The sequence below is a fragment of the Rhinopithecus bieti genome, unplaced genomic scaffold (assembly GCF_001698545.2).
Source record: "Rhinopithecus bieti isolate Rb0 unplaced genomic scaffold, ASM169854v2 scaffold_9997, whole genome shotgun sequence".
Taxonomy (NCBI): domain Eukaryota; kingdom Metazoa; phylum Chordata; class Mammalia; order Primates; family Cercopithecidae; genus Rhinopithecus; species Rhinopithecus bieti.
In genome coordinates this window covers 1,662,619-1,675,921 of record NW_016806398.1, presented here as the reverse complement: position 1 = coordinate 1,675,921, position 13,303 = coordinate 1,662,619, and the positions used below count along the sequence as shown (strand labels likewise).

Genomic DNA, 13,303 nt, shown 5'->3' with positions numbered 1-13,303 from the left:
CCCGGGCAGGGCAGGGCAGGGCAGGCCAGAGCATCTCTTTGGGAAGCCCTGTGGGGCAGGGTCAGAGTGGCCTGTCAGAGGCAATGGCCTGGGGACCCGAAGGAAAGTGGGAGAAGGCAGCTGACCTTTCCAGCACAATTTCTTACTGCGAAGAGGCTCCTCCAGCCCAGCCCCTGAGAGAGGAGGGGCCTGTGCGAGGGACATGCCCCAGGAATTGCTCACAAGTGACGCACAACATCTGAGAGATAGGGAAGAACCTATAAATCCTCTCCATTTGCCACCTCATGTCATCAATGGGGACCATGAGCCAGGGGGTGGAAAGAGCCCTGGGCATGGAGCCAGACACAGCTGGGATTGATTCAGGGCCTGCAAGGCACAGCTGGGACCCTGGGCAAAAGTCATTGTATCTTTGGGAACTTGGCTGCCTCAACTGGAAGCAGGTCTCATTGGGGCCTAACGTTCAGGGTCGTTGGGAGGGTGGAACAGCACTTGGCGCTGGAGAGAGCTCAGTGCAGAGCGCTCCTCCCTGTAGGACACCCCTGGATGCCTAACAGTAACCATGACGACAGTGAAGCCAGCAATTGCAGAAGCCACACCCAGCGTCCACCCCTGCACCCAGGCCTCACTGTCAGCGCGTTCTTGCATCGCCAAGTCGAATCCCTAAGTTCTGTGACACTGTCCCCACTACACAGCAGAGGACGCTTAGCCTGGGAAGTTAGGTCAGGCTCAAGGTCACACAGGTACTGAGTGGCAGAATCAGTTTCGAACCGGGCCGTCTGCCTCCAGAGCCGACAGTCTGACCACCTTGCGAATCCGCCTCAGTTTCCTCTTCTCTCATCTTTCTCTTGCTCTTTCCCTCCTCTCTCTTCAGGGTCCTGAAGGAAAATCAGGGAAGCAAGGTGAGAAGGGCCGCACTGGAGCCAAGGTAGGTGCTCCCTTCTGCCTCGATGGGCCCAGGTCCCTCCCCCACATCCCTTTCCCAGTCCCTCTCCTCCCTGGCCCCTCTGTCCTGCTGGGGCCTGGTGACAGCTTGTCTCTCCTCCTGTTGCAGGGCGCCAAGGGCTACCAAGGACAGCTGGGTGAGATGGGCGTCCCTGGAGACCCTGGACCCCCTGGCACTCCAGGCCCTAAAGGGTCCCGGGGCAGCCTGGGACCAACGGTGAGGACTCTCTCGCTGGGGTTGAGGAGTAAGATATGGAATAGAGGGAACCAAGGGCAGGAAAGGAGACACCAGGCTTCTCTGTGCTGCTGTCACCCACCCCAGCTATTAGCTGAACACCTGGTGCTCACTGTCCCAGCCACCTCTCTGAATCATGAATCACTCTGGTAACCTGCAGAAAGCTGCAGCCCTGCCTCCGGAACAGTATACACCACACAGAATATTTCCTGCAATTTGAAGGGGTGTGTGGGTCCCCTGAAGCCCTCTATGGACCCAAATTTATAAGCCTTGTTATTAGCACCAGGGGAGAAAGGACCCGATTCTTAGGACTGTTTTTATCAAACAAGGAGATTTCCCCCTGGAAATCGATTCAGGAGGAACAGGGCAATGCTCCTGCAGGTCCCTGGATGACTCTGAGGGTGTCCCAGAGCATTGCTGGGCTGCCCTGAAGGAAGGGGCCCAGAGGGCTTTGATACCTGCAGGAGACGAAGACCCCAGGCGGAAGCAAGGGAAGGAGGCTGAAGAGGGTGACACAGCAGCTCCAAGCTGGCTGTGTGTAAGGTTAAGCAACCAGGCTGGTTTGTGGTATTTGCCAGTTTCTGCAGTGTAAATGCTCCCTCCGTGGCTGGTTTCAAGCCACTGACATGACATCACTGAATGCAGAGTGGGGAGGAGTTACACAGCAGCCCTCCCTTAGGCCGTGTTTCCACCAACATGCACAGATGCAATAGACCAAAATAACCTCATGAGAGTAGGTAGGAGGAAAATGTAGTAAAATGGCTAGGAGGAGATGAGTTTTGAATATCCTCTATCTTGGTTTTTAGTAAAATTAATTTAACTGTAAGTCCATAAAATTGAATTGTTAATAACAGCTCTGTTTCACTGGCTTGTAAAAGTCCTGAGAATTTAGCAATCAGCTGTCTTGAACCACTGGAGCCAGGAGAAGGAGGGCTGGGGCGGGGGTGGGGATTTCCAGGGAGGAGGGATGATGTCACTGGCTTTCTGCCTTGTTCACACACCTTGGTTATGGGCAGCATGGAAGCGCCAGGCTGCTGGGTGGAGCACGGCTGGAGCCTGCAGGGAGACTGCTGTGTCCCTGCTGTGAGAGCCACACTCCATACCAACGAGGGTCTCCTCCTCTTGTAGGGTGCTCCTGGACGCATGGGGGCCCAAGGAGAACCAGGACTGGCTGGTTATGATGTAAGCAGATATCACCTCACGCCACCCCCTCTGCCCCACCACCTCCCGGCTGAAGGCTGACCCCTGGGACACTGAAGATGTGGGGTCTCACCTGCCCCAGGGAGCCCTGGGCCCAGAGCTGTGGTGGGGGTGGAAGATCATGGATGGGACAGGTGTGGTTGGGGCCACCAGATCAAAATGAGCCACCCTAAGCCTTCCTGGGTATTTCCTGCCTGGGGTGGGTGTTCTGCATGCCTTGTCTGCTGTCTGGGGAAGGGACCATTTTTGTATCCAGTCTGGCATCTTTTTAGACATGGCTGAGCCAAACCCACGTTACACATCTGGAGAGAACAGGGCTCAGAGGGGTATGGTGCCTACTCAGAAGGGGAAACCGGGGCTCAGGAGGATAGAGAGGCACACAAGGCCTGACCACTTCAGTTTGGAGGTAGAATCCTAGCTCTGGTCCTCGAGGCTCTAGATCCAGTGTTTGGTAGAGATACAGTAGGGAGGGGAGGAGAGGGAGAGGAAAATAGGTGAGACAAGACCTGGAAGGATGTTTCGAGGAGCCCATGGCGGGTGTCCACACCTGCAGGCCTAGCCAAAGCCTGGGAAGGTCTGTTGAGGCAAGCATTTTGCCCCTGTCCCTGGTTCTGGCTTGGAGGACAAAGCTGGTTCTCCCGAGATACCCTTCCAGGTCTGCTCCAGGGTGGGGCGGGCAGGGCCCCTGACCATCCAAACTGGAACACCCCTTTGGGGTGTGTCTGGGACCAGCATGGCAGGTCTGGAAGGCCAGGGCTCAGACAGGCACAGACTTACTGAGAGCCACACAGCCAGCTGGGGCAGAGCTGGGACCCAGTTTTGCAGCCCAGTGTTCCCATTTCAGAGTCCACGTCCTTTGTCCTTCCTGAGTCCTCATTCTGACTTACCTCCTTCTTGTTTTCCTGCAGGGACACAAAGGCATTGTGGGACCCCTCGGACCTCCTGGACCAAAAGGCGAAAAGGTGGGTGTTTGCTCTGGGGGAAGCAGCTGCACCCTCGTGTCTGAGGCTGAGGTCAGCTTCGGGGCCAGCAGGAGAAAGCCCCTGGGGTAGCCATGGGTGGAGAAGCCTGTGGGGGCTCACCCCCTGCAGCAGCCGAGGCTGGTGTCACTGCCACCGTGCCCAGCAGGCAGGAGCCATCAGATCCACATTCAGCAGTATGTGCTGGGTGTCATCTTTGTACCCAGTGCTGGAATGAAAATATGCAATCCCTGCCCTCACCGGGCTTATAACCAAGAAGCAGAAATGCACATCAATCTTGTAATGACTAAAACTGTAACTCCATCATCTGTGTCGACATGGGAATTGAAGCCTTGCCCATGAATGAGATCACCCAGTGAGAGTGGGGAGAGGATGCTGAGCAGGAGAGGCTTAGGACGGAGAGTGAGGAACTCCAGTAGTTAGTGGTCAAGGAAGGAGCCACCAAGGCAGAGGGGAAGGCATGTTCATTCCCCACCCCTTGGCTCAAGATTCAGTAGAGGAGAGAAATCACTGGAAGGATCCTCGCTGATCCCTGGACCCTGCCCCGCCATGCTGGTGGGGATGTGGAGGGCCAGGAGTGCCAGAAGGTCCAAGGTATTGGTGCTATGTCACGTCCAAGGCAATACCCAGCTGGCCCCAGAACCCACGTGTCTGAGTCCTACCTTCGTCGCCTGAGTCCCTTCTGTCTTTCCTCCTCCCCCTCTCCCCTGCTGGCTCAGCTGGATCGCTCCGCTTGCCCCTGCCTCCCCAGCACGCCTTTCTTTTGCTGAGTCAGCTCCCCACTAACTAAATCCTGCTGTTGGTGACTCACGCTGGCCCGGCATGCTGCCCAGCCGACCCCTTCCTCCTGCTGGAGGAGGACAGCTCAGCCATCAAAGAGTGCCACCCGCCCCAGCCGATTCCACAGGAAGCCACCGAAGGTGCCACTCAGTACCCTGGGTCCCTCCTGGGCCCTTGCAGCCTGCCAGTGCTGGCACAGAAGGGGTTAACACAGACCCTGAAACAAGGAGGCCCTGGTGCACCCCAAGGCCTCCGCTCCAGGCCATCTGCAGCTCTGAAGCAGTCTCTGTGGCTGCTGAGAATGGGACCCTAACATCACATCTGCCCTAAGGCTGCAGGGGCCTTGGGGGGTCCCCAGGATTCCCTGAGCCTTGAGTGCCTCATCAAGTTGGGGGGGTCCTCAGGAATGAGAGGCCAAGGGCAGGGGGGCATCACATATATGTCAGCCAGATGCCTTTTCTGACTTAGAAGGCATTACTAGATTCATTCATTCCTCCAGGTCTCCAACAGGTATTTATGGAGGATGTAGTGTGTTCCAGGCCCTGAGCTAGAGGCTGGGAATGAAGCCCTTAGAGGTCTCAAAAACAGGGCGAGTTCCATGAATGAACAGCTACCCACAAGCTGGATGGTGCTGGGGAGGAGAGAGCAGGTTCGTGGGGAGACACTGAGCACACGCCCACATGCAGAGCTCTTTCCCTGCCATTCCTCCCGTAATCCTCACCACAGCCCCAGTGCAGAGATGCCACTGTTCTACAGGACAGGTGGGAAAACTGAGTCCCCACGAGGCTCAGAGACTAGCCCAGGATCTGTAGTAAGAGGGTGGTAGGGCCGGGATTTAGACCTCATCTGTCTGATGCCAGAGCCTACTTCCCTAACCAAAAGCAAACCCGAGATAAGGAAGCCATACGCCTTTAACTTGAACCGCCCACCCCCGCTCACCGTGGGGGTGAGCTCACTACAAAGCTGGTGGCCAGAGAGAGGGGATGAGACTCTGGGACTTGGACAGGGGAGGGACAGTATCCTACCAGATTTCTGGTGCTAAAAAATGCATCCCCAAACTACACTCACATTGCGGGGCATCAGTATAGCTGATCCAGGATGGGGCGGGCAGGGCCCCCGACCATCCAAGCCCATCCAGTCTGGGCTTTGGGTCCAGATTGCCCCGATTCCTGAGTGACCTTGGCTAAGACCTTCCTTCCTCTCAGTTTCCCATCATTAAGTGGGGACAATAGTCCCAGCGGCATAGGTTACTGTGCAGATCGGATGAAACAAACCTCACAATGCCAGGCACATGGAACATGCTGGGTAGACACAGGCAGGCCCCTTCCCCAAAGCCCCCAAGTCCAGCTGCCTCTGTCCACAGTGGGACTTGAGCACTGGATCAAAGAACCATAGAGAGTGGGCAGGGACGAGAAGGAATTCCCGCTCACTGGGCCACCCCTCTGGGTACAGCTGGTTCTAGACCTTAGGCCTAGTCCCTGCCAGCCTGCAGCCTCTACCCACAGGAACCACAGAGGCCTCAGGCTGGTGGCTGATCACCACCAACCTTTAAAACTGACTCCGGCCAGGGATGTGTCCCAGCCCCAGGGACGCTTTGCCTCTGTCCAGCCTCTTCCGGCTCTATTTCAGTCCCTATGAACAAAGGGGTCCAGGGGTGCCTGGCTTGAGCCCTGTGCCCAGAGGAGTGACACAAGTTTTCTGGGGCTGGACTCTTCTGAGCCCTGAGATTCTGCCATTTGCCGTTCCGCTTACACCTTCCTTGTAGTTGAAAGGTGGCGTCTATACCTGTCCTGCGGATGGACCAGGGCCTGGGGTGGCCATGGCATGAGGACCTCAATTCTAAACTCTGCTCCCCCGCCGACTCCCGTCTCTGGCCGTGTCCATGTGACACAGTCTCACTGCTGCTATTGTTACCGGCTATGGCAATTTTAACGCCATCTGCTGAGTCCCTGCTACGTGGGCAGCAGCCTGCTGAGGGCTTCCTGTGCCTTTCCTCACCGAGTCCTCTCAACAGCACCGGGACGCGCTCCAGTCCTGCTCTGCACATAGGAACCTGTCTTATGGATACATCCCCATGCTGACTGGCTGCCAAGTGCCACCTGGGGCTACCATGGAGGGCAGGAGTTTCACCCTAAAGCTGGTTCCTCCCAGCAAGGATCGGAGACAGGGACTCTTAGATAGAGGGTGAAGAACTCTGAGCAGGTCCCATCATCTCTGCGAGCCTCAGTGTCCTCATCTGTGAATTGGGATAATAATCGCATCTGCTTCACAGTGCTGCACTGCAGATGTCATGAGTCCGCCTGTGTCTGGCCTGGAGCAGTGCCCATGCGTGCCATCTGCTGGAGTTGGTGCTACTCCCTGCCAGGCGTCGCGCATCATTCCATGGAGTCCTCACCACTCCTTGACGGGCATCACACACTGCCCCCTTCACCCCACCCCACTCCTCTCCGTTTCCCTATTCCCGAGCTGAGGAGAGGAGCTCAAAGATGGGAAGGGACGTGTTGCAGGGCCACACGGCTGATCCTTTGCAAGCCGGGATGTGAACCCAGCTGTCTGAGCTCCCTGACTTCCTGCAGGATCCTACAGCTCAAGGGCGTCCGGAGGGCACAAAGCGCTGTTCTGTGTTCCACAACCCTGGTTCCACACCAGCCTGGGTCTGGCTCAGACACACCTACCCTTCCCTCTCTAGTTTGTGCCCCATCTGTAACCCTAAGCAGGCTAGACTTCATCTCTGACGAAGCACTTTCCGTCTGGAATTCCCCACATTCCCCAGGAGCAGGCGGTTTGCCCTAAAGCTGGTTCTGTGTCCACAGGGGGAGCAGGGCGAGGACGGCAAGGCCGAGGGGCCCCCTGGGCCACCTGGAGATCGGGTAAGCCCCCTCCCTCCCTGGACCATGGGGAGTCCTAGGTGGAATCTGGGCCTCCCGCTGCATGGAGAGGGGTGGGCTGATCGGGGCCAGGTCCCTGAGAGCTCCGCAGAGGGCATGGCTAACAGGGCCCAGGGCTGGCATCCTCGGCACCTGGTGGCCCAAATTTTGCTGTTGTCTTTGTCATTTAGGGTCCTGTGGGTGATCGAGGAGACCGCGGGGAACCGGGGGACCCTGGGTACCCTGTAAGTATCAGAGCTCCCACCTGCTGGCAGGATCAGGCATGTCAGGGAGATGGGGGATGACACACGTCTAGAAAGAACAAGAACTTCCCAGGCTTCTGTGCTGCCTCCCAGCCCCCTGCAGGATGGGCCCCCCTCACCTGTCTCTCTTTGGCTTCCAGGGACAGGAGGGTGTGCAAGGCCTCCGTGGAAAGCCAGGCCAGCAGGGCCAACCCGTGAGTGGTGCCTCCTGTCCCATCCCTGCCTCCTGCCCTGAGTGGGGGGGCAGTGGGAATGAAAGAACTGGACCCTTTAAAGCTTAAAGGAACCCTCCCTGCAGGAGGATCTGGGGCAGCCATTTCTGTTTCTCCTGCCCTGACTCTGGGGATACCCCCAGAACCTGCACCCCCAAACCCCTCCCCACCCCTCCCCCTCCAGGCGGAGACTGGCCACCCTCCCCGGGAGAGAATCCTGGGGCTGCCTTGCGTCATCTCATCTTGGTTTGCAGGGGCATCCGGGACCCCGGGGGCGGCCGGGACCCAAAGGATCGAAAGGCGCAGAGGTAAGAGGGCCGGGGTTTCAGCGGGGCGACTGAGTCCAGGGAAGAGGGAAGCCTGACCCACAGTCACACAGTGAACCAAATGCAGGCTGCAGAGGCTGCGAGGCAGGGCAGGGGGCCATCCCACCAGGAGCCCGGCAGGCTGCTTCTGGCTATGACCCCATCTCCCTTCAAATAGCCTGAGCGAGGAGGGATGATCAGCCCCATTTCACCGGGACTCCAGAAGGGGAGCCGCCTGTCTGAGGCCAACCAGAGTGACTTGAACCCAGGGCAGTCAAGAGCCAAAGCTGGCCTCTCTCCCCCACACCACACTGTAGAGAGAAAACTGGGAGAAGTCAATTGAGGGGGACTGGAGGAAGAGGAGGCAGAGACAGGGTGCTTGAGGAGGAGCCACTTCCCACCTCTACCCTTGGGCCCCTGCCTTCCCCCAGACTCCAGGCTGGGCCAGTGCTCTCTGAATGCTGTTTCCCTCCCCCTGGTGCAGCCCCTCACCTGCACGCCTCAGTGATACCCAGTCTCTAAAGGATCCAGTGGAGCCGTGGCCTCTGGCTCCTCCCAGGAAATTGCCAGTGCCGATGAGGGGACAGCAGGGCCCAGAGCAGGCTCAGTGACAGCCCCGGGAGGTTCCAAGGCCAGCCCTGGCCCCAGGCTTCCAGGCCAGAGTGCTTGGGCACATCTTTGGCATCAGGTGTTCACCCAGAGGCCCACAATCCTCTCAGTCCCTCCTTCCAGAGCCCCTAGTGTCCCACGCCTCTACCGGGCAGCCTCCATCATGTGGCCCTTGATTTTTCAGGGACCAAAGGGAAAGCAAGGCAAGGCGGGGGCCCCAGGCCGGAGAGGGGTCCAGGTGAGTGACTACAGCTGCTATTTCCAGCCAGCCTCCCTGCCTGCCCCCACGCCCACCCTCTCCCCTTCCCCACCAAATGCCCTCACCAGCTTTTTATGTACCCCCCAGGGCCTGCAGGGGCTGCCAGGGCCCCGGGGCGTGGTGGGGAGACAGGGCCTCGAGGGTATCGCTGGACCAGATGGGCTTCCTGGCAGGGACGGGCAAGTGGGACAGCAGGTGAGTGGGGCTTGGTGTTAACAGATGGTGGCTCCATTCGGGGCCAGGTGTGGGGGAACTTCCCCAGGCCATGGGCCAGAGGAGCCCGTTTAGAAACTTGGATGGGCAGAACCAACTATCCAGGAGTTTCCCTGGGGTGGGCAACCGTCTCGTCCCCTGGCACCTGGGAGTGTGGACCTTCTGACTGTCTCTCCTGGATGTCAGCACCCAGAAAGACTGTCCTTTCCTCCCCTGCCTGGTGGATAGGGTTCCTATCCCGCTCCTTCCTCACTCAGAATCCCGCCCTTCCCCACTCACAATCCTCAGCTCCTCCTGGTCCAGCCACGTCACACACAGGCCGTCTGACCTCCATCCTGGAGTGTGACCCCTTCCTCCAGCTACACCCAGGGTTCACCCAGGCGTTGAGCCATCTGCTTCCTTGGCTATTTCGTGAAACACAAGAGACCCTCCTCTGCCTGCTTTCTTAACAGGGGGAGCAGGGAGATGATGGGGACCCTGGCCCCATGGGCCCTGCTGGGAAGAGAGGAAATCCAGGTGTGGCCGGCTTACCTGGAGCACAGGGACCCCCAGGATTCAAGGTCAGATACCTCTTAATCCACTTACCCACTCTCTGCCCTTCCTGCCTTGATGCAGACTCTAGTGGTTCCGACCCTTTGGGCACCCATGTCCCAGGGCCTGTGTGAAAATGGAGTCCATATTGTTGACCTTTCTTGGGGGTCCTGCCCCAAGCTTGAACTAGACTGATAGTTCATCGGGGGAACTATAAATACAGCCCCTACCAGGCCCTTGAAACCGTCAATTAGTTTTTGAGTTGTCCACGGGCGCCCTCTCATGGACATTTGTGGAACAACAGATGTTGCTTGCAGCCGGGATCCCCAAGGCATCTTAGAAAGCTTGCCAGTGCAGCGTGGGAGGAGGGGGCGGCCGTGAATCCGTTGGAGCCAAGGGCTGGACTCTGAAGGGGAGATGTAGACGAATGACTCAGTTGTGGTTCTTGCCCTTCCTAGGCTCGAGGTTTAATTGAGGAAAGGTTGGAACCCTCTGAGACACAGGAGGAGAGGGAGCGATGGCCTTGACCCAGGGAAGATTTGAATGAGAATAGAAGGGGAAAAGGTGGCTACGCAGTGGCTCACGCCTGTAATCCCAGCACTTTGGAGGCTGAGGCGGGCGGATCACTTGAGATCAGGAGTTCGAGACCAGCCCGGCCAACATGGGGAAACCCCGTCTCTACTAAAAATACAAAAATTAGCCGGGCCTGGTGGCGGGCGCCTGTAGTCCCAGCTACTCGAGAGGGTGAGGCAGGAGAATCGCTTGAACTGGGGAGGCGGAGCTTGCAGTGAGTTGAAATCCCACCACTGCACTCCAGGTTGGGCGGCAGAGCGAGACTCTGTCTGAAAAAATAAAAATAAATAAATAAATGGAGAGGAGGCATTCTAGGGGTGTGAGCTGAGGTTTGGAGGAGGGAACTGCATGCTGTTGGGGAAAAGCAATAAGGAGGAGAGGAATTGCAGGAGAGGAGCTGGGAAGGCAGGGCCCAGAACGCGAGGGGAGAGACAGAGACCTTCCTCTTTGGGAGGTGAAAGTCTTGTCACCCCCACTCCACCAGGCCTCCATTTGTTGCCCCAGCATTCTGCAATCTCGAGTACCCTGTAGAATCACTGTTCTGGCTGCCCTAAGCCCCCTCCACCTCCTCCTCCCTTAGAACCCCTTCCCACTTTAGTGATTTTTTGTGTGTTTCTTTAAGGGTGAGAGTGGGTTACCCGGACAGCTGGGTCCCCCTGGCAAACGAGGGACGGAGGGCAGAACGGGGCTCCCTGGAAACCAGGGGGAGCCTGGGTCCAAAGGCCAGCCGGTGAGTGAGCCCCAAAGAATACACGTGCCCACACACGCATGCACACACTCACATCCACCTATATGTACAAACACATGCACACTCACACACACACTAACACACTGACCCAGATGCCATCTCCTTGCTCTGTGACAAGGGATAAAATCTGGGTACCAGGTACCATTCTGCCACCCCTCAACCAGGTGGTGGGGGAGGCTGAGGAAAGAGACTTGAGTGGTCCCTTCAGAATGAGGAGAAGGTGATCACAACCAGAAGGTGGGCTCTGCTGACTCTCAGTCCAGTGCTCATTCTGTGCCTCACTGCCTTCATCCCCGTCCCAGAGGCTACATTCAGCTCACCCCACCTAGAAAAAGAAGGAAGAATGAACAGAGAATAAACAGGGCAAATAGAAAACATATAGCAAGCTGTTTCAATACCCCAGTTAAAGCTGAGATTGTCAGAGTGGATGAAAAAGCAAGACCCAACTACATCTACTGCTACAAGAAATCCACTTCAAATATAAAGATACAAGTAGGTTAAAGATAGATATAGAAAAAGACATACTGTGCTAACATTCATCCCAAACAGCTGGAGTGGCTATTTTGATATCAGATGAAACGGACTTCAGAGCAAAGACTACTAACAGTCATAAAGATGGTCTTTTCATAATGACAAAGAACCCAACTTATCAAAATTGCATGAGAATCATAAATGTTTATGCACCTAACAATAGATCTTCAAAATAGTCAGGCAAAGACTGATAAAGCTATGAGGAGAAATAGACAAAATCACAATTATACTCAAGGATTTCAATATATTTCTCTCCTAATGGGTAGAACAGAAGCAAATAGAAGATCAGTAAGGATGTCTTGAACTGTATTATCAACCAACGTGACCTAATTGACATTTATAGAACACCATACCCAATATCAGCAAGATACACATTCGCTGTAAGTTCATTCAGAACATTTACCAAGACAGACACTATTTTGAACCTTAAAATCAATCAATAAATTTTATTAATAAAATATTTTAGTAATATAAACAATATAAATATTAAATAATTTACTTAATACTATAAATAAATATTTTATCAATACATTCTTTAAAAATTTAAAAGGATTCAAATCACACAAAGAATGTTCTCTTACCATAATGAAATTAAATTATAAATCAGTAACAGAGAGATCTGAAAAATCTCCAAATATTTGGAAACTAAGTAACAAATTTCTAAATGACCCATGGGTCAAAGAAGAAATCAAAAGGGAAGTTAGTATTTTGAATTGAATGAAAGTAAAAAACAGCATGTAAAAATTGGCGACATGCTGTTGATATATAGGGAGATCTTTATAGTAATAACTTCTGTGTTAGAAAAGAAGAAAGGTCTCAAATAAATGGTCTCAGATTCCATCTTAAGAAACTGAGGGTTGGGGCTGGAGAAGGCAAATTTAAAACAAAGTAATCAGAAGGAAGGAAATAACGAAGATCAAAAATAAACCAAAAAAAAAAAAAAGGAANTTAATACTATAAATAAATATTTTATCAATACATTCTTTAAAATTTAAAAGGATTCAAATCACACAAAGAATGTTCTCTTACCATAATGAAATTAAATTATAAATCAGTAACAGAGAGATCTGAAAATCTCCAAATATTTGGAAACTAAGTAACAAATTTCTAAATGACCCATGGGTCAAAGAAGAAATCAAAAGGGAAGTTAGTATTTTGAATTGAATGAAAGTAAAAAACAGCATGTAAAATTGGCGACATGCTGTTGATATATAGGGAGATCTTTATAGTAATAACTTCTGTGTTAGAAAAGAAGAAAGGTCTCAAATAAATGGTCTCAGATTCCATCTTAAGAAACTGAGGGTTGGGGCTGGAGAAGGCAAATTTAAAACAAAGTAATCAGAAGGAAGGAAATAACGAAGATCAAAATAAACCAAAAAAAAAAAAAGGAAAATCAAAAGTTAGCTTTTCAGATCTGTAAAACTGATACTCTTGCCAGACTAATCAGGAAACTAAAAAAAAAAAAAAAGAAAGAGAGAATACAGAAGTTACTAATATCAGATCAGGGATAGGGGAGCAATGTCACTACAGATATGACAGAAATTAAAAAGATAATAAGGAAATATTATAAACAACTTTATGCCAATAAATTTAAAGACTTGGATGAAATGGGCCCGGTGCAGTGGCTCATGCCTGTAATCCCAGCACTTTGGGAGGCCAAGGTGAGCGGATCACGAGGTCAAGAGATCGAGACCATCCTGGCCAACGTGGTGAAACCCCGTCTCTATTAAAAATATAAAAATTAGCTGGGCGTGGTGGCAGGTGCCTGTAGTCCCAGCTACTTGGGAGGCTGAGGCAGGAGAATCACTTGAACCCTGGAGGCAGAGCTTGCAGTGAGCTGAGATCACACCATTGCACTCCAGCCTGGGCAACAAAGCAAGACCCTTTCTCAAAAAAAAAGACTTAGATGGAATGAACAAATTCCAAAACTACCAAAGGTCACTCAAGAAGAGACTGATAACCTAAATTGCCTTATATCTATTAAAGAAATTGAATCTGTGGTTAAAGCTTCCCACAGAGAAAACTCTGGGCCCAGATGGCTTCACTGGTAGATGC

The 13,303-nt window shown here is 53.6% G+C and overlaps 1 protein-coding gene across 3 annotated transcripts in view; it reads left to right on the top strand.

Annotated features, from left to right (window-relative positions):
• Positions 1-13,303, top strand: part of COL27A1 (collagen type XXVII alpha 1 chain) — a 161,273-nt gene that overhangs the window by 129,069 nt on the left and 18,901 nt on the right. For all 3 annotated transcript variants that reach the window (XM_017875934.1, XM_017875935.1, XM_017875933.1), the window contains 12 exons: positions 872-925; positions 1,052-1,159; positions 2,306-2,359; positions 3,286-3,339; positions 6,951-7,007; positions 7,196-7,249; positions 7,408-7,461; positions 7,734-7,787; positions 8,578-8,631; positions 8,740-8,847; positions 9,318-9,425; positions 10,592-10,699. In XM_017875934.1, the coding sequence (XP_017731423.1) occupies positions 872-925; positions 1,052-1,159; positions 2,306-2,359; positions 3,286-3,339; positions 6,951-7,007; positions 7,196-7,249; positions 7,408-7,461; positions 7,734-7,787; positions 8,578-8,631; positions 8,740-8,847; positions 9,318-9,425; positions 10,592-10,699 (867 nt within the window). The remainder of the gene's footprint in view (positions 1-871; positions 926-1,051; positions 1,160-2,305; positions 2,360-3,285; positions 3,340-6,950; positions 7,008-7,195; positions 7,250-7,407; positions 7,462-7,733; positions 7,788-8,577; positions 8,632-8,739; positions 8,848-9,317; positions 9,426-10,591; positions 10,700-13,303) is intronic.